This window comes from Myotis lucifugus, unplaced genomic scaffold (genome assembly GCF_000147115.1).
Source record: "Myotis lucifugus unplaced genomic scaffold, Myoluc2.0 scaffold_0, whole genome shotgun sequence".
NCBI classification, from domain to species: Eukaryota; Metazoa; Chordata; class Mammalia; order Chiroptera; family Vespertilionidae; genus Myotis; species Myotis lucifugus.
Window position 1 is genome coordinate 44,560,066 of NW_005871048.1, and position 21,187 is coordinate 44,581,252.

At 34.8% G+C, this 21,187-nt stretch overlaps 1 protein-coding gene across 1 annotated transcript in view; it reads left to right on the forward strand.

Moving 5' to 3' along the window:
* The window catches only part of ADAMTS6 (ADAM metallopeptidase with thrombospondin type 1 motif 6), a 221,523-nt gene that overhangs the window by 22,248 nt on the left and 178,088 nt on the right, over positions 1-21,187 (forward strand). The window contains 3 exon segments of the mRNA XM_014452423.2: positions 3,441-3,640; positions 4,143-4,226; positions 4,958-5,103. Of these exon segments, the coding sequence (XP_014307909.1) occupies positions 3,441-3,640; positions 4,143-4,226; positions 4,958-5,103 (430 nt within the window).

The window sequence follows — 21,187 nt, forward strand, 5'->3', positions numbered from 1 at the left end:
CTTGAAGAGTTTTAAGGTAGTATTCGAGGATGTAAACGTATATAGAAGGAGCAACACACCTAAACTTCAGTGGCCAAAGAAGGCTTCATGGAAGAAGTGACTTCTAAACTGAGGCCCAAGGGGTAAGACAGGGTAGCTGGCAAAGGTAGAGGGAGCAGTTGGTAGCATTCCATATAGAGGAAACAGCATTTACAAAGTTCTGAATCTGAAGACAGAATGTCATGTTCCAGGAATTGACAGTTCATATAACTGGATATTAGAATGTGGGTTGGAGAAATAGGGGTGAGATTCTTAGTAGTTGGGGGTGTGGTAGTGAGTGATGAAACTCGAGAAATTAGAAGAGGCCAACTCAAATCACAAAGGCCTTATAAACCAGGTTAAGGAGTTTGTTTATCTTAAGTGTGCTGGAAAACCATTGAAAGGTTTTATGCAGTAGGAATCACATGGGCAGATCTGGATTTCATAAAGATTACTCTGGCAGCCATCTAGAGACTGAATTAAAGAAGAGTAAGACTAGAGCTAGGGAATTGGAAGGCTGTTCACTCTAAAGATTAGAAAACTTAGAGAAATAGAGGACATGGCATAGCATAGTAGAAAGAACATGGGCTTTGGTGTAGCTTTGGACAAATTACCCAACCTCTCTCTCTGAGTACTCCTTTTATCACACATTAGTTGCTCAGTTAAATTGTAGCTATCATTATTGGGGTAACTGTTTCTAGCATTAAAAGAAAACACACACACACACACACACACGCATATATGCACACACACACATATATATGACTAGATTTGTTCTTCTGTGTAGTTATAGTAGCTGAAACTAGGGGCATCGTATTTCAAAGGCAGATTTCAGCTTAATGCAGAGAAGAATTCTCCAACAAGTACTTTTAATGAAAAATGGGGTGGGTTCAATACGTAGATTTATAAAAAACGGAGTGGATTGCCTTGCAATTAGTGAATGCATCACCCTTTTGTTTCTTTTGTGTCCTTCATGGGCTCCTTATTTTCTGCTTCAAGTATAAGTGTTCTTTAAAGTTCTTTCCTCAACTGACTGTTCTTATTCTGCATTCTCTCTTCTTGAGTAATCTCTGAGGCTTTTAATTATGGGAGGTCCTTTGTTGGTCAGAATAATTAGTACTAGAAAAAGGCCACTTCAAGTGAATCCACTTAGGGCATGAAATAAAATTTCATAGTAAATAATAAAAAAAATGTATAATTGGTCTTTGTGTTGAGTAAGGAATCTAAACATTATGGAAGTAGTTTATTTTATCTTATGTTTAAGAAAGTTAGGCTATAAGTACAACTATCTATAATTTTGTAAAAATGAGGATTAAAATATTTAGTTGTTTATTATAATTTTTTAATAGTCAAATTATCCTCTTTTGTTGTTAATCCTAAACCAAGGATATTTTCCATTGATTTTTAGAAAGAGTGGAAGGGAGGGGGAGAGACAGAGAGAGAAACATCAATGTGAGAGACACATTGATTGGTTGCCTCCTGCACATGCCCTGACCATGGCCAGGGATCAAGCCTGCAACCGAGGTAAGTGCCCTTGACTGGAATTGAACTCAGGATCATTGAGTCTGCAGGCCGATGCTCTATTCACTGAGCCAAACTGGCCAGTGCAAATCATCCCCTTTTGAAGTGCCTATCTCATTAAGTGGTCTTACTCAGGCAGATCATTATTTTTTAACTAGAGGCCCGATGCACGAAATTTGTGCAAGAGTAGGCCTTCCTTCCCTGGCTGCCTGCACCGGCTTCCCTCTGGCACCCAGGACCCAGGCTTCCCTCACAGTCCTGGCTTTGTCCGGAAGGTCGTCTGGAAGGACGTCTGGTCCAATTAGCATATTATGCTTTTATTATTTTAGATGGTTTAGGCACGAGTCAAATTGCCATCATGAAATTCTGCCCTTTTTGGGGAAGATTTTCTTCTACAATCTCTCCCCCTGCATTACTGAGACTGTTTCATAAATGGTCCTTGCTTTTAATCTGTTCCATTCAATAGCCATTTCTACCACCCCTAGCACCAGTTGATTTAGTTCATACCCTCATTGTCTCTTGCCTAGTACACTGTAATTGCTTCTAACTGGTCTTTCTGTCTCCAACTTTGTCTTTCTGTCACCTAGATCTGGCTGTACTACACACCTTCACACACTTCACTGGCTTCCCAATAATGGGAATATGGTAGCAGTCCCTTAAGTTCTGTGAGAATGTCATTAGATGTTATTGGGAAAAAAGTGTTTTGTATTCACTAAGTTTGGGAAATGTCTGGTTAAGAACTACTGATCTTAATTATGACACTATTTCAATAGCTTAGTTCAAGACATTAACTTACTGAGTTTCAAAAATATTTGACTGGTTCTTCTCGTGGTCATATTCATCTTATTTGTTAAAATTTATAACTTCTCCCAAAGTCATATTTTAAAGGAAAGGTTAAAGAAATTAGAAAGATAGAGAAAGTACCACTTTCTGTCAAGTATATAAATTAATCTAATTTTTTCTTACTAAATTTTTCAATAAGTGGAGGGTCGAAAGATTTTCTGTATATAAGGAAATATAAGTGAGATATGCAGAGGACTTGTACCTGCTCAAGTTTATTAAGTGAAAATGAATATAAATGAGCAAGTATTTACAAATGCCATAGCACTAACAGATTTCCTGTGCGCTGAAGAACCACATGTCTAGAAAACCATGGGTCAACCACAGTCCACATTGAGATGTAGTTTAAAGTGAGTCATGCTGGAATCATTCTAATGCCCTCTACCTCTAGGTTTTGGAAAAGAAATACTCTGGGTATTCTGTCAGTATAAATAGTTGTAGACTGCAAAATTAAGTGAAAAATTTATTCACAGCTTTTTAGAATTGAGGTAGCTAGTGTACTAGAATTGCTCTAATTAAGATAGTTTAATAAAAGCATCTTACTTTAAAAATAAATGCTCATCTTAGGAATAGACTTTTGCAACATTAATGTTCTTCATCAGAACTGCCTTAGGCTGTTTAGAAAATTAGTGCTCTAGTTGCTTTTTAAACAACCTTAAATGATTTTTTAAAATACCTATTCTAAATTTAAAAGTATTATGATGTAATCACTTACTGGAATAATGTGAAATGATTATTTGAAAATTCTTTTTATTAAGTAGTTCATTTGGTTTATTTTGTTCTTACGAGCAGTTGAATATTAATAAAATATTTTTATTAAGTAATTCATTAGATTTATTTTGTTTTCATAAGCAATTGAATGTTAGATTTTTTATATAATTATTTTGAAAACTTTAAAGAGTTTAATTTTCTCACTACTGAATTTCCTCATCCCCTCCCCTCACTTTGAAAAATCTTAATACGTTAGAGAATTTATGAGAAGCATGTCTAAAGGAAAGACCTATAAATAAATAAATGTAATTAATGAGCCTATCTGAACTAGTTAATTGTTTCTGTTGTAGATCTCATAGGTGGCAACCCTTGGTGGCTGAATGACACATCTCCCTTTCCTTCTGCACCACCAATTAATGGCACACACAGACAGAAGAGATCAACAAGCACTGAGCGCTTTGTGGAGACATTAGTCGTGGCAGACAAAATGATGGTGTCCTATCATGGCCGCAAAGACATTGAACATTACATTTTGAGTGTAATGAATATTGTAAGTTTGATCCCTCTACATAATATTTTAATTTAATAGTTTTGTTGTGTTTTTTTTTTTACTAAGGTCATAGATTTTTATTGGGAAATAATGATTTTAAGAATTTATTCCTCTAAAATGAAAAAGACGTGATCTACTAATGTTTCAGTTCCATAGAAAATGCATTTAAAGGTGATCTTATTATTTTCAGATAATATGACTTTTTAATTAATAAGGTCATATTAAATCTTGTTTAAGAGGTTTTCTTTAACTTGACACATCAGCTCATCCTCTTAATTACTGTGTTGTCATTCATCTTTAGGGGAAAATATTTCTTGAGGTAGACTTGAACCTTTTACCGAGGCATCTGGAGGGTATTGCTCTAAGTGACATGGGATGAAAGAAAACTTTTTTATACATAGTAGCTAAATTCATGAAAAATTATTTTGCCACTCTATAAAAATATTAATCACCCTATGATTTTTGTCTGACTTTGTGTCTTTTCTTATTTTCTGGAGGTCAGGTTGCCAAACTTTACCGTGATTCCAGCATAGGAAACGTTGTGAATATTATAGTGGTCCGCTTAATTGTTCTCACGGATGATCAGGTAAGAATGAGTTAGTTTATAAATCTAAAATCTTGACAGGCTATAGAATTATGTATTATAAAATAATATATTGTATTATTGCTCCTTTTAGGAAGTTCTAGTTGAATATGATTTTCAGCACTAAGCATTTAGCAAATTTTTTAAAAAAAATATTTTTATTGATTTCAGAGAGGAAGGAAGAGGGAGAGAGAGATAGAAACATCCACGATGAGAGAGAATCATGGATCGGCTGCCTCCTGCACGTCCCCCACTGGGGATTGAGCCCACAACCCGGGCATGTGCCCTTGACCGGAATCGAACCTGGGACCTTTTGGTCCCCAGGCCGACGCTCTATCCACTGAGCCAAACCGGCTAGGGCACATTTAGCATACTTAAAGTTTCCAAGAATATACCTCTTATGTCATGTTAGAGCTATATATGTATATTAGCTGTGTGTTTCAGTATAAAAATAAACATTTGCACAACAGACCTTCTAATAGTGGTTTTGGTTGATTTTATATGCTGATAATCACACATATTCACATTATCTTAAAGCTAGAACTAGAAAGAATGTTTGTTTAATAGTACACTAAATTAGCTCTAGGTCAGATATTACAGAGATAAAAATTGGCAAGAGAGTATTCCTAGAAACCACTGCTTCTAATTATAGCCCCACTTTAGTCTTCAAAAGTTTTAACAACTGACCTTAGTAATTTGTTTGGAACATTTCTGGTATGCATGTTGTATTGCAGCCAAACTTGGAGATAAACCACCATGCAGACAAGTCCCTCAATAGCTTCTGTAAATGGCAGAAATCCATTCTCTCCCACCAAACTGATGGAAACATCATTCCAGAAAATGGGATTGCCCACCACGATAATGCGGTTCTTATGACTAGGTATGGTTTGTTGCAAGTATTTTACCTTTGATTGTTGTGTTTGATTTTGTCACTATATTTGGTTCTATCTAAAGCCTTATTTAGGCAATGAATATAGAGAAAGTAAAATGGTAATTTATTATTCACCACTGAGAAAGAATATATTACACTGTTATTGTGTTTGCATCAAATAAGAAAAAGGAAGATTTAGTTGAGGTAGAAATTTAATAAATATCTTACCTTCTACTAAGGTCTGTTCATAGGGTTTAATTGGAAGCACATATTTGCTTTGTGAATTGAACATACTAAATGCAAGATTTTTAAAAGTATGAGAAAAATATATTTTAAAACTAAAAATGTCATCACTCTTGGTTATAAAATATATTAATTATTCTTAACTCCAAGTGTTAAAAGAGTGGACATCGGTAGTTACACTGTTTACTTAGATAAATGTTTATTTAATTAAAACTATTTAAATTAAGATATGCTTTACATATATATATATGAAGCTTTATTATACTATATGTTGAATAGCTTGTCTCTCAGGCAAACATTATTTGATGGTAACCCAATGATTGCATCTATTTCTTAACCAGTTTTACAAAACTGGTTTCAGATCCATTTTATTCCTTACTTTCCAACAACTCTGTGAAGTAGATATTGTTATTATTTTCCCCATGTAAGAAATGGGGAAACTGGTTCAAAATACTGAAGTTGCTCAAGATCATTCAGCTAATAAGTGAAAAAACAGGACTCAAACCCTGGTGTTTCTGTCTATTTTGATTATATTATGCTGTCTTGGATTTTTTATACTTGAGTTATGATTGACTAGAAGTATGCTTAAATCATTTTAAGATAAGGTTGTCTTTTGACCTCTAATCAGCATTTAATATTGAAAACAATAAATAATAACAAAGAACAATAAACAAAGTGGAAGCATTGTTCTGTCTTGGCTAAATGCAATAGCCCTTGTTATTTTGATTGTTTCTTTTAATTTGCAAAGCGGTATTTAACATATACTTCATCTGGAGTGCTCATGACTCTACATCAAACACGATGGAGGGAGTAGAAAGAATATGGGATTAGAATCTTTAGACCCAGAATCTTGAGTGAATTTAGCTTAAAAAAAATTTCTCTTAGAGTTGTAAAGTTTCTGAGTTTATTTTTTTAACAGTTAGGCTTACTTTAATTGCCTTCATCTACCTGACATCATAAACCAGAATAATTTGTTTATGACATGCTTGTTGAATAAAAACAAAATGGCACAGTTTTATATTCATATGTGTTGATACATCAGTTTGATAAATCTTGCAATTCCTTGGCATCTTGTGATCTGGAATGATTCCCACATATATTTGAGGAGTTAAAATATTTTAGAAATTGTGCAAATATAGAAAGCTTTGTGTAAAAATATATACAGATATCATTAATGTCAATGAAATTACTAGAGGAAAATGTCTATTAATATGGTTAGGAAAATGATTACAGATATTTACATTGGCTCCTGTATTTATATTTATAAAGCCCTACCTCATCACAAAGACAATGCCCAGTGGCTCTTGATGCTCACGTTTTTATTATTGTATCTGCATTGGATTTGTAACTTTTGCATCAAGTGACAGGAGTTACAGCAGCAGTGCACATTTGTAAGTATTTGAGGAGTGAAGTACATCTGGGCAGTTAGCCACTCTGTCTTTGCACTGGCTACATTTGGCTGTCTGACTTGTTACTCTGAATTGGCCCAGATATTTTTTGATCCTCTGCAGAGACCTTTGCTTCAATAAGAACTTTTAGTGCTTTTTTTGAAGCCTGAGATTTGAACATAAAATTTTCTTTGTAAACTTGTCTCGAAATGGTCAGACCAGCACTAGAAATGATCTCAGGATTTAATAGGACAGTATTTTAACGGGTTGATATCTCATGTCATTTTATATTGGTTATGTAGTGGAGGTTAGAAATATGTCCCTTTGGGCAGTATAGAATGGATTTGAATTGTTATTGAAGTCTCAAACTAACTTTTACTTTATTTAAAAGTCTACAAGTAATTTTGAATTATTAGGGCCACAGAGTGACTTAGCCAAAGGAGATGGCTGTCATCTCTAATATTTAGGTTTTTTGTTGTTGTTTGGAGGTTTTACCAGTGCTTGACTCTCCCTTATAAATGTTTGATTTGTGAAATTGAATATGTTTAAATCATACTACTACTTTTAGTAAAAGTAATTATGAGAATTCCATAGACAATTTTATAGTAATGTTGAAAACTGTTTTATGTAACTCACTTATTAACATATTCAGGCCTAGGACTCCACCATTTAGAGGTACGATAGTGATTTATGTTTGCTTGAAATGGCGGCTCACTAGGGAGAATGTATAATGTATCTATCGAGAATTCCAAAGAGAAATTAATGGATATGTTTATCTCCACTAGGCCTAATTTTGTCCTAGGGATTTAAATGTTTTAAGCAGAAAACCATTTGGAACTATAGTTACTTAGGTAATAATACTAGTTACTTTTGGAAAAGAGTAGAAAAGCTCAAGATGTTATCTCCTCTTAGCAAATAAAATTTCATTGTTTTATTTTACTGATATAAATGTAAAATAAACTGTGTGCTACAAAGTTATCAGATCACTGTGACTAGACAGAAAGAAACTAAAGTAAAAAAATTTTTGTTATTTTACATGGTATCAAAAATACTGAATGAACACCAAAGAGCATTTAAAACTTTATATATATATTTAAATTTTTATATACACTTATTTTTATACATAAGTATATATATATAAAATAAGTGTTATACATCAGCTAACTTTTTAAAAAATATATTTTATTGATTTTTTTACAGAGAGGAAGGGAGAGGGATAGAGAGTTAGAAACATCGATGAGAGAGAAACATCGATCAGCTGCCTCCTGCACACTCCCCACTGGGGCTGTGCCCGCAACCAAGGTACATGCCCTTGACCGGAATCGAACCTGGGACCTTTCAGTCTGCAGGCTGATGCTCTATCCACTGAGCTAAACCAGTTAGGGCTACATCAGCTAACTTTATCTAATCTTTTTAAAAATAATTGAGGTATAATTGACAAATACAATTGTGTATATTTAAAGTATGCAACATGATGAATTGATATACATATACATTTTGTGCTGATTACCATAATCAAGTTAATTAACACACTATCACCTCATAGTTACCTTGTTTCTTATTTCTTTTTTTGGGGTGAGACTGTTTAACATCTACTAATTTAGCAAAGTTCAAGTATACATACAGAATTATTAACTATAGTCACTATAGTCATACTGTGTATTAGATCCTCAGAATTTATTCATCCTATAACTAAAAGTGTGTATCCTTTGACTAACATTTCCCCCACCCCCAACCTTGGGCTACTATCATTCTATTCTCAGTTTCTATGAGGCTTTTTTTGTTTTGTTTTGTTTGTTTTGCTCTTGTTTTTTTTTAAGATTCCACATATAAGTGAGATCAGAGAGTATTTGACTTACTCTCTTTGGTGTATTTCATTTAGCATAATGCCCTTCTGGTTCATCCATGTTGTTGCAAATGATAAGACTTTCTTCTTGTTATAACTGAATAATATTTTATTATGTATATACTGTATATTACACATTTCTTTTTTCCCCCAGAGGTTGTCTACCACAAATGCAGTTTTTGTTTATTTTTGTTTTGTTTTTGTTAATCCTCACTCGAGGATATTTTTCCATTGATTTTTAGGGAGAGTGGAAGAGAGAGGAAAAGACAGAGAGAAACATCGATGTGAGAGAAACACATCGATTGGTTGCCTTCTACACAGGGCCTGGGCCAGGGAGGAGCCTGCAACCAAGGTATGTACCCTTGACCGAAATCGAACCCGGTCCTTTGGTCTGCAGGACAACACTCTATCCATGGAGCCAAACCAGCTAGGGCCACAATTGTAATTTTATTTAAATTTTATTTTTCAATTGCAGTTTATATTCAGAATTATTTTGTATTAGTTTCAGGTGTACAGCATAGTGGTTAGACAATGATATATTTTATGAAGTCTTCCCCTTGATATTTCCAGTACCCACCTGGCACAATACACAGTTATTACAAGATTATTGACTATATTTCCTATGCTAGACTTTATATCACATGACTATTTTGTGACTACCAATTAGGAGTTCTTTTGAATGAGTGTTTTGGGTTTTTTGGAATACCAGAAGTAGAATTGCTGGGTCATAAGTACACCACATGTTCTTTATCCATTCATCTGTTGATGGACACTTAGGTTGTTTTCATATCTTGGCTGTAGTGAATAGTGCTGCAATGAACTCTGAATGCAGACATCTCTTCCAGGTACTAATTTATTGATTTCACTTCCTCCGGATATGTTACCTATAAGTGGGATTGCTAAATCACATGGCAGTTCTACTTTTAAATTTTTGAGGAAACTCAAAACTGCCAGCAGGGTAGTCTCCATGCATCTCCATCAGCTGAAGTTAATGTTGGGAGATTTCAGGGGTTCTCAATGGCCCAGGCTGCAGTTGTCTGCAGCAGCAGTGAAGGTTGGTTGGACCACCTGGTCTCTTTTCCTCCCAATGGGGTATGTGATATGCAGCTGGGGAGGAGATTCCTCTTGGTGCCAGGTCCAGCTTGCAGACACCCGTGGAGCAGTGGTGGAGCCGGGGACAGAGTGCCAGTGCCTGCAGTGTGACAGCAGCTCTAGGAGCTGGTGTACAGGTTACCCTGCAGTGATGATGGCGTGTGAAATGCAGTACGTACCAAGTGGCTATGAAGACAGAGTCTGACGCATGGGCACGCACGGAGCAGCGGCAGCATTTGGACCCACGATGCGGGCTATTCTGCAATGGTGTTGGCTCTGGTTTGTGAGGTGTGGGCATGTGTGGAGCAGCCATGAGGCTGGAGTCTGGAGCATGGATGAATGCAGAGTGGCCTTGGAGCCAAGGTTTGGAGTGCAGGAGTCAGCGGAGCTACTGTGGCTCTGGAGTCAGGTGTGCTCAGGTTTGGAAGGTGCTGGCAGCCCTCGCCCCAGGGCACCACCACAGTGATGGCTATGGGCTACCTGATGGGAAAGCAGCCAGCGTCCTCTGTGGAGCAGGCTGCTGGGGCCCATGCTGTGGAAGCTGGGAACCCTATGGGGTCCTCTCCTGTGGAAGCTGCAGCTGCGGAACTTGCAGCTGTCGTGAGGGCTGTTGAGGCCCTCAGGGGCACAGGATGCCGGGGTCCTCTGCAGAATAGTCCACTGAGGACCCCGATGGTCTCTATTTTGTGGTTCCCACCCTTTTTCTTTGTTCCTAGTTGTCGTCAGATATCTCCACTAAGCCGACCTCCCCAGTGATACCTTCTGTGTAGTTATTCTCCATTTTTGCTCCATTATGTTGCTGTAGGTAGGTACTTACTTGCACTCTAGAGCCCTCCTCCCAGGGTTCTTTTCATTTGTTGATTGCAGCCTAATTGTTTTTGTGGGGGAATGAAGGTTGGTATCTTCTATTTCATCATCTTGCTGATGTCACTCTGTTAGCTTTACTGAATCTTAACACTTTGCCATACCAAAGAGCAGTTTCATGTCACTTTCTAAAGTGATGTATGAATACTTCTCTATGGTATATCAACTAACTGACATTGTAGCTCTGAATACCAGAGTTAGTGCCATAATGTATACATCTATGGAAATATGGCCATATGAAATAAATAAACACTAGTGGTGGAATAATGAAACCGATCTTTTATTTTTGTGATTTTTTTTAGTTGAAATATCAGTAGCAGTAACATATTGATTGCTTATATAGACTAGATTTATTTAAATATTTCATGATTATTAGTGTTTACCTAAATCATCTTGATAATAACTTTTTAAAAATAATAGAATGTGACACTGTATAACTAGGTCAAGAAATGATTAATATTTTTGTACTTGAAACTCTGGAAACAGAATTTAAGAGGATAAAATACGACTGTATGTATACACTTAAAATGTTGCACTTGATACAAAACTCAGATTATCCTTTGTATTGAGAAACTAAATTAATAGCTATTTAGGAATAAAAATTTGCTATTTGACAGATTATTTTAAAACTATTTATATTTCCACATGAATTCAGGAAATATCCTCCACAAATTTAAAGTTAAGCCAATTTTAAATTTTATTTTTTGTGCAAAAATATTAAAGAAATCCATTTGTAGTCTGAAAATCACTAGGAATTTAGTAGCATAAAGTGTACTTGCACCAATGTTGAGCAATTAACATGAACACACTAACGCATACATTTCCTGGCTTTGTCTACTATCTAGCATTGGAATAATGTTTTCTATTTTTATGATAGTAATATATAATAGTATATATTTCAGATAGGAATTATAACCTAAATTCTTTTTTTGTAATAGCTTTATTGAGATAAAACTCACAGGCCATACAAATTACTCAAGTTAAAGTACACTATTCAATGGAAGTTAGTGTATTCACAGAGTTGTGCACCCATCAACATAATTAATTTTAGAACATTTTCATCATTCCCAAAGGAAGTCATCCCCATTCCCTTCCTCTACCCCACCCTAGCTCCAGTTTTAGCCAATCACTAATTTACTTTTTGTCTCTATAGGTTTGCCTAATCTAGACTTTTCGTATGAATGGAATTATATAATATGCAGACTTTTGTGACTGGCTTCTTTGCATAGTGTTTTCAAGGTTCATTCAGGTTGTAGCATATACCAGAACTTCATTCCTTTTATTAGCCTCAATTCTTGAAAATTCAAGATACAAATCTTTAAGAAATTCATATGTTAGTAGGATACTCTGCCCTAATTATATTGCCCTTTCAGTTTTTCATTAATAAAATACATAGGACCCATAACTACATCTCAAAATACAGAAGCAAAAATTGCATACCAACTTACATAATTTAGTCATTTAATTAAAATGAGCATATTTATCCTCTTAAGAGATCATGACTATTTGCTTTGATGCTGCTGGAATTTAAAGGGATTATACTTTCCAAAGTGAACTAATGTTTTTAGATGGGAGATTAAAAATAGCTATAAAAAATGGTTTCTTTCTAAAACTTGACCTGTAATGTATAGATTTAAACAAGTTTTCTTATTTTTTTAAAAATATCAGAATTATATATTGGCTTCATGATTACATATTAAAAAAAGGAAAGGAAAATTAAATATGGTACATTGACATTTATTTGGTATTCATTTATGGTTGTTTTTTTTAATCCTTAAGGAAATGCCAGTTAAAATTTTTATGAGCTATTACTAAGTTTTTAAGACTATGCTAGGTTTACAGGCCACAGAGGAATCTTGAATTCAGATTATGGATGAATTCATTTTGGTATTTGGACATTGTGAAGAATTTATTATTCTCTTACCACTCTGGCTCTGTCATTCTTATCCATTACCCTCACCCTTCTTTTTTGTTTTCTTTTCGCTTGGTCACTGGCTCCATCTAGATGTATTTATCTAGATGTTTCCATTCCAATCTATGATCATGACAGACTTGGGCACCATAATTTCTTGTCTTATCTAGGATACTTTTAAGAGTGAAAGAGAGTACCATTGACATATCTATACAACAGGTACAAACTAGAACCAGGTAAAACAGAATTATGATCATCCCAGGCATTACCTATGTTTGCTTGTTAAACTTTAATTACAAATGGGAATAAGAAAATACTTTAGTGCCTAAGGTTGAGTAAATACATGCGATTTAGTAAATATGTTTGTACACACCTTAAAATTGTGCTTTGTTTCTAACAGCATCATTAAATAGTTAAATCAAAGAAGGATGTGTTGTAATAAACACTTAACTTTGAGGAATAAGTTTAGTATTTATAATGGTTTTATGAGTGTATTTATGCAGTTGCTTATTATATGACAAATATGTAATTGCTTTACATATATTTGATCATTATAACCTCACTGGAGGCCCAGTGCATGGATTCGTGCACTGGTGGGGTCCCTCGGCCTGGCCTGCGGGGATTGGGCTGAAACTGGCTCTCCGACATCTCCTGAGGGGTCCCGGATTGGGAGAGGGTGCAGGTCAGGCCGAGGGATCCCACTGGTGCATGATAGGGGCCGAGGAGAGACAGTGGGAGGGCTCCATTGTGTGTCCGTATCTGGCCTGTCTCACCCAGTCCCCATCAACCAGACCCCAGCAGCAAGCTAACCTACCGGTTGGAGCGTCTGCCCCTGGTGGGCAGTGTACGTCATAGTGACTGGTCGAACAGTCGAACGAACGGTCAGACACTTAGCATATTAGGCTTTTATTATATAGGATAATAACTTTATGAGATAAGTTCTGTTACTGTCTCCTTTTTTTGATGAGGAAACTGAGGTTCTGGTGAATTAAATGATTGACAAGATCACACATTAATTAGAAGACCTAGGATTTAAACAAACCATGCAGTTTGTCTCTAGAGTCTCTTTAGAGGAATTATAGGGGTGTTCAACAAAAATAATGTGTGGGTACATTAATAATATTGGTCACTGTGGCAGTCAGACTTCTAAGATGGCCCCCAATGATCTCTCTCCTGGTGTTCCTTACTTTATGTAATCTACTTCTGTTGAGTTTGGGCTGGATCTAGTGAACTGACCTCTTAACAATGCAGATTCTCCCCACCTGTAAACAAGGAGTAGCTCTTTATTTACGTCTCTAATTTTACTCAGCCCTATTTTGTGGATTTCTGACCTTTTGTTATTTTTTATGTTATTGTACATAGTATTGTTTTTGAAATTTTATTTTATAATTGTTCATCACTAGTATATAAAAAACAGTTGATTTTTTATCCTGCAACCTTGCTAAGTTCATTTATTAATTTTAGTAGCTTTTTAAAAGATTCCAATGGATTTTCTACAAAGATGACCATGTTTCCTGATATTAAAGATAGTTTTACTTTTTTTCATTCTGAACTTATTTATTTATTTTTGGACTTATTTCACTGGCTAGAATGTCTAGTACAGTGGTTCTCAACCTTCTGGCCCTTTAAATACAGTTCCTCATGTTGTGACCCAACCATAAAATTATTTTCGTTGCTACTTCATAACTGTAATGTTGCTACTGTTATGAATCGTAATGTAAATATCTGATATGCAGGATGATCTTAGGCGACTCCTGTGAAAGGGTCGTTCGACCGCCAAAGGGGTCGCGACCCACAAGTTGAGAACCGTTGGTCTAGTACAATGTGGAATAAAGATGGTGATAGCAGATATCCTTGTCTTGTTCTTGATCTTAGTGGGAAAGCATTCCATCTTTCAAGATTAAGTGTGATGTTTCCTGTGGAGTTTTTGTAGATGCTTTTTATCAGGCTGACAAAGTTCTCTTCTATTCCTAGTTTGCTGAGTCTGTATGAGGAATGGCTGTTGACTTTTGTCAAATGTTTTTTCTGCATCTATTGAGATGATCATATGGTTTTTCTTTTGTTAGTTTACTAATACAGTGAATTGCCTTGATTGATTTAGAATGTTATACCAACCTTGCATTCTTGGATTTGGTCATAATGTGTTTCCTTTTAGTATATTGTTAGATATGATTTGCCAAAATTTTGTTTATATCTTTTTCAATCTACCTTTATGAGGGATAATGCTCTGTAGTTTTCTTATAATGTCTTTGTCTGGTTTTGGCATTACAGTAATGTTGATCTCACAGAATGAGTTGAAGAATATTTCCTCCTTTCCAAATTTCTGCAAAGGTTCATGTAGAATCAGTGTTATTCCTTTCACAAATGTTTTATAGAATTCACAAGTGAAGACATCTGGACCTGAAGTTTTCTTTGTGGGATGATTTTTAACTATCAATTCAAGTTCTTTATTGCATTTATATAAAAAGTTAAAGATGAACATTTAACTTCACACAAAATCAAATAGTCATTCTGAGGAGTATATTAATTATTCAAGTATTTATTCAATAGATATTGTTGCATAGTGGAAAGTTGGCTTTAGAGTCAAATCTTTTCCCATCTATATCACTATTATCTATAATAATAAAAGCATAATATGCTAATTAGACCAGACATCCTTCCGGTTGAAGCGGGGCTGTGAGGGAAGCCCGGGTCCCGGGTGCCTGCTGGTGACTGGAGGGAAGGAAGGCCTACTCTTGCACAAATTTCGTGCATTGGGCCTCTAATATATATATACTTTAAGCACCATTTATATCCAAATATACATCTGTAGCCCTGACCCCTCTTCTAAACTCTATATTTGTACATTGAGTTGTCTAATTGACATCTCCATGCATCTCAAACTTAATATGCCACCAACCAAATTCCCCATCTCTCCTTTAAACTTGCTTTCTACAGCTTTTCTCTTTTCAGAGGTTCCCTTTATGGCAATTACAGTATTTTTGCCTGTTATACAAAAAGGCAAAAGAGGAAATTAAGGAAATTAATCTGAAGAAATTAATAACTTATTTTGGGGAAGTTTATATATATATAGATTTTTCAAAAGCATTTCCTCTGTTTCTTTGCTTTACATTGATATTTTTTGTTTGATAATCTCCCATATCTTTGGTCCTATCTCCTGATGGTTAGTTTACATATTACATGAGCTAAATTAACAAGCCATACATCCTAAAAACACTATTAAGTGAGAAGAAGATGAATTACAAATCTTGCAAATTATGCCAAGTATTTAGGGGATCTTGCCTACGAGTCCATTTCTCTTGAGTTCTGGATTTTAACTTTTCAAATAGGTTTGGGGACCTGAAAGATTCACTTAAAACGGTACAGTAACTTTTCGGAAGTTAATTAAAAGAATAAATTGTTTTTCTATTTTATTGATAAATGGAAAGCAAAGACTAAGAGATTTATATAGGGCTGTATAGGCTTCAGTGGAAAGACTGTAAAAAGGAATAGGAAAGCTATTAAAAATAATTTTGAGGCATATAAAAATGTTCTCCTCCAAGAAATACCATAAGAGCTGCATTTATATTCATTCATTGAGAGCTTCAATGTAATGTGCTGTGGTAACACCTTATTTATTGAGTGCTTACTATGTGTAAGTTGTTGGGATCATATAGCAGTGAAGACAGATACAAGTTTAAGTCCCTAGCTTTCACTCTAGAGAGAGAAATAGATTACTAAAAAACCCAAAGAAATACATACTTTTAATGTGTGATACGTACATAGGGTAGAAAGTCTCTCTGATAAAGTAACTTTATTTAAAAGCTCTGAAGGATGAACAGTCAGCCATATTGGAGGAGGAGGCATGTGTTTTAAGCATAGGAAACAGCAGTGCAAATAATAAATACTAGTAAGTACTAGTAAATGAGGTGGGAAAGAGTTTGGCTTATATGAGAATATTTGCTACAAGTCCATACACATGCACTCTTTTTCTTGGTTTATTTTTACTTTTTCTTTGAGGTGCCTTGGCTAGCTGTTCATATGGATAAACTGCTCATTGGGAGCCTTATTTACATTGGTGAGGGCTTGTTGATGGAGGATTTCCTTTTGGGAGATTGGCTGTTGGTTGGCTTTTTTTCTGGGGAAGCAAATATGTCATTGGATCTTTTATGTGAGACCATCAGTTTCTCCAGAAAATAACCCAACAGTTTTTTTTACCTAATTGTAAGTGTTCTTAAAGCCAGATGGTTTCAGTTAAACTTATTGCTACTCTTGTCAAGCTTGGGCTTCACCTTTGCCTTTCACTGGTTAAGGTGTCCTCGAAACTGAACCTCTTTAGTTTCCTTTCTTCAGAGAACAAAACTGGAGGTTGGGTGTGGAGGGGGGCGTTTTCTAGTTTTGAAGGAGTATGTCTAATCTTTTGTATACAGATTTTGAACCAATTCTTGTTTCAGCTTCATGCCTCAGCCCTTTCAAAGGTGGTTAATTCTTTTTTTAAATTGAATTTATTGGGGTGACATCAGTTAATAAAATTATATAGGTTTCAGGGGTGCAATTCTATAAGGTGTTTAATTCTTAATTTTTCATCTCCTTTTAGCCAAGATAATTTTAAGTTACTTAAATTAATTCTGCCTTCATTCAGAAACACAGAATTAATGTTGATAATGATACTTGAAGTTATCTATTATAGCAATAGTTGAAGTTATCAACTGATATTTATAATGAAATATGTGAAATACACAAAATTTTGTTACACTTAAGACAAATTAGTAACTATAATCTTGTGACTTCATGTAACGCACTGTGGTAACACCTTAATTATTGATTGGCAGCTGATAGAATACCTAATTTTTTAAAATACTACCTATAAAATAAGACATGATTGGAGTACATAGTACATAATAGTTTCTAATTTTGTTTATACAAACTTTTGATTATTCAGACAGAATTATTCACTTTCTATGTTAAATGTATTACCAGCTTTCTATTTTATTGGTTTAAACAAACATGTCCAATTTAATGATTTAATTTTTATCTTGTCCTGATACTTAGGGTTGTTTAATTCTGATTAGTCCTTCAGTAGTATGGCAGTAAATGATATTTATATACAGTAAACTTATTTTTAATTTCATGTTCACTTTATTTTTCTCTTTTCCCATGGAAGTTCCTCACTTCTTCAGTTTTTTCTTTAGTATTTTGGTTAGGAAGAAGGCTTTGATTTCCTCCTTTTCGTGCACCTGTCAGTTCAGAATAGACAGTGCTTGCCCTTGGGACTCCTCCCACCCAAACTCTCTAGAAATCATCAGGATGGCCAGATAGCATGGTACTTTGCTGCGTAGCTGGGTCCTTAGGAAAATTCAAATGTGTAAAATGGGTTGCTTAATAGTTTCCAGAAATAAAGTGAGCATACTGTATACCTGACTTGGGTGCAGCATATGAATGAGGGGATCATGTTGGTGCTTAGCAGGTGAGTGCTCCTTGAAGCCCTTTATATCTGCTCGGCCTTTTCTCCTTTGGCATGTAAGTACTTTTAATTTTCCATAGAGTTGGAGAAGAATAATGATTATATTCCCGAGTCTGAATGTTTATTAAATGAAAGGTGACTAAAAATAGCAACACTTCCTTAGTGTGTGAGAATAGGCAGCAGTTGAAACTATTTTCAAATCATGGTTTTTGAAGTGAACCTGTTATATGACTTCTCCTTTTCCATAAACAATGCCTTATAGGAAGAGAAGTTTGTAATGAAACTTTTTGTATTAACTTAATTGTGATTGGAATTTTGATCAGATATGTTTTCTTACTTTTAAAACTTACCCCCTTTCTTTCTAGAAGTATAGCTTTAAATTAAGGAAAAAAAATTTTTTCCCCAATATTGTTCTGAGTCATACTGGCATTTTGACTTATACCTGCATTTATCAGAATTTGGTTACCTATCTACTGTTATTTTAAACTTTGAGTTTCTTTGTATCCAAGAAAATATTTGTGCTGTCAGTAAGCTCTTCTTTCCACCACTATTGTGTTTGTGCTTTTTGTAAGCCAGTTTTTTCTGCCACATTGTAATCAGTCCCATTTTTAGGGAACAAACAGTGCACTTATAGAGGAAACTAAAACATAGCTTTTTCCTTTTGGACTGAGGGTTTTTATTTTGGTAGCAATTTTGTATAGATACAGTCCACACACCGTACAGTCCATCCATTTAAAGCACACAATTCAGTGATTTTTAGTATATTCAGAGTTGTGCAGCCATCACCAAAATGTATTGATTGAATTGTTTGCTTATTTGTTTTTGTTATTCTTTCCCCCCCTCTACAAACTTCATTTTTACTCTTTTAATGGTTATTTTTTTAAATATATTTTTTATTGTTGATAGTATTACAGATATCTCCCATTTCTTACCCCCCCCCCTTACCCGCCCTCCTCCCAGCCCCTAGGTCTTCCCTACCCTATTGCCCCTGTTAATGGTATTCTTAACATTTTATTAAGAATACTTAAAAAGTAAAGTTAATCAGTATTATACTTTCATGACCAAATCAAACACATTAAAACCTGTATTACTACTCCTCTTGACTTTTCTGGTATTGTGTTCTGCATTTTATTTCTAATTCTTTTTAACTTCACAAACTAGAAACCACCACCACCATCACACGATCTCTACTGCTGCTATCATAATTGTTGCAATTTTTGTATAAACAACAGCTGTTTTTATTTATTTACATATACACCAGGTTTTTTTTCACTGTATTTTTTGCATATCAGGATCATTTTTCTTTTTTCTAAAGAACATTTTTTAGAAGTTTCTTTATAGAAAGTCTTTAGTAAACTTTATTGTTGACCTAGCGATATCTTCCCCCTCCACCTAGTTTTTGAAAGATAGTTTTGCTGGGTTCTCAGTTGCAGGTTGATATTGCTTTCTCTCAACATTTTGAAAATAATATTTTATTCTCTTTGGCTCTTGTTGCTGTTAAGATGTGTGAAGTTAGCATGATTGTCATTGTTTCTGTGATTTATCTTTCTAGCTGTTTTCAAGTTCTCTGTGTCTGCCATTTTGAATTTCTCTTAAGGAATATATTTCTCAGATTTATCTTGCTTAATTTGTGGATTAATATCTGTCACCAATGTGGAAGTTTATCAGGCATTAGATTTTCAAATATAGGCTCTCTTGAACTCTTTCTATTCTCACCTGGATCTCTTCAGATGTATGTATGTTTGACCTTATTTAGCCTCATGTCCTTATCTTTTTTTAAAAAATTCATAATCTTCAATTACTTGTCACTCTATGTTGAAGTCTGGGAAATTTTTTCACATCTACAAATCCTAACTCTCTCTTCTGTTGTGAATAATCTGCCACTTAACTCATTCACTGAGATTTTGTTTTAAAATTATACATTTTTAGATGCTCTGTTTTTTTCTCAAGTGTCCCTAGCTTTTTATATATATACTAGAGGCCCAATGCACGAAATTCATGCAAGAGTAGACATTCCTTCTCCCAGCTGCCGGCACTGGCTTCCCTCTGGTACGCGGGACCGGGCTTCCCTCACAGCCCTGGCTTTGGACGTTTGGTCTAATTAGCATATTATGCTTTTATTATTATAGATAAATATATGTTTATTGATTTCAGAGAGGAGGGGAGACGAGAGAGATAGAAACATCAGTGATGAGAGAGAATCATTGATTGGCTACCTCCTGCATGCCCCTTACTGGGGATCGAGCCCACAACCTGGGTATGTGCCCTTGACTGGAATTGAACCTGGGACCCTTCGGTCTGCAGGTTGGTGCTCTAGCCACTAAGCCAAACCAGTTGGGGTCCCATCTGTTTTTGATATCTCTTTTTCTTTGTTTTTAAAATATTTTATTCCATTTTTTGTTTATTTTTAACATTTTACATCTACTTTAATTTTCTTCATGTGTCTGTTTGCCCTAATTGAACTCCTGTAGTAAATGTGCTTTTCTTCTGTTAGGTGTGTTTATTTTTTATTTAATCATCAGATGGTGTTTTTGGAAGATGTAAATAATGAATTAATCTGGTTAGAGACAGACATTTAGTTTGATTTGTTTTCTGTAGTTTAGCAGTTAGTATATATCTGTTAATTGAATTATTATAATAGACTCCTGGTATAGTGGAGGCAAAAGGAAATTACAATTGTTTAATGAAGTAATAAGACTAATCTAAAACACCAGTAAGTAACAATTTTCAATGACCACTAAACTTGTGAAATGAGTATTTTTTTTATTCCATATTAATTTTTTTTCTCTAATGTGCAAGAAAAGGACATATTTTTATTGTAAGATGACTTTTACCTTATGACATCAAATTAAAAATGCAATTTTTTGTGGGAGTAGACATGGAAGACATTAGATGAAAATATTCTTTAGAGATAAAGAGGAATACTGCTTTATATAATATAACTGGACAATTAGGAGTGATAAATAATATCGCTTATTTTAAATATTAATCTTCTTTTACAAATGAATGTTTATAGATAATAGTCCAAAAAGTTTATTAAAAATAATTCCTGCAGTGCTTGCTATTGGAAATGTTTCTGGAAAACCTGAGTAATACATTGCCTTACTGAAGAAAATTACATGGGAAAATTGTGACTGACAGCTTATGTTAAGGTTTGCAATCTTGCATAGGTATCATGCCAAGTTTTCATTTATTCACTTTCCTGAAAGTGCAAAGAGACTTAGAAAAATATAGGCCTACCACAGAGTTCCTTTAGAGAAACCATTGTCATATGAGAGGATGTCCCACTGAGCTGCCTATAGTTG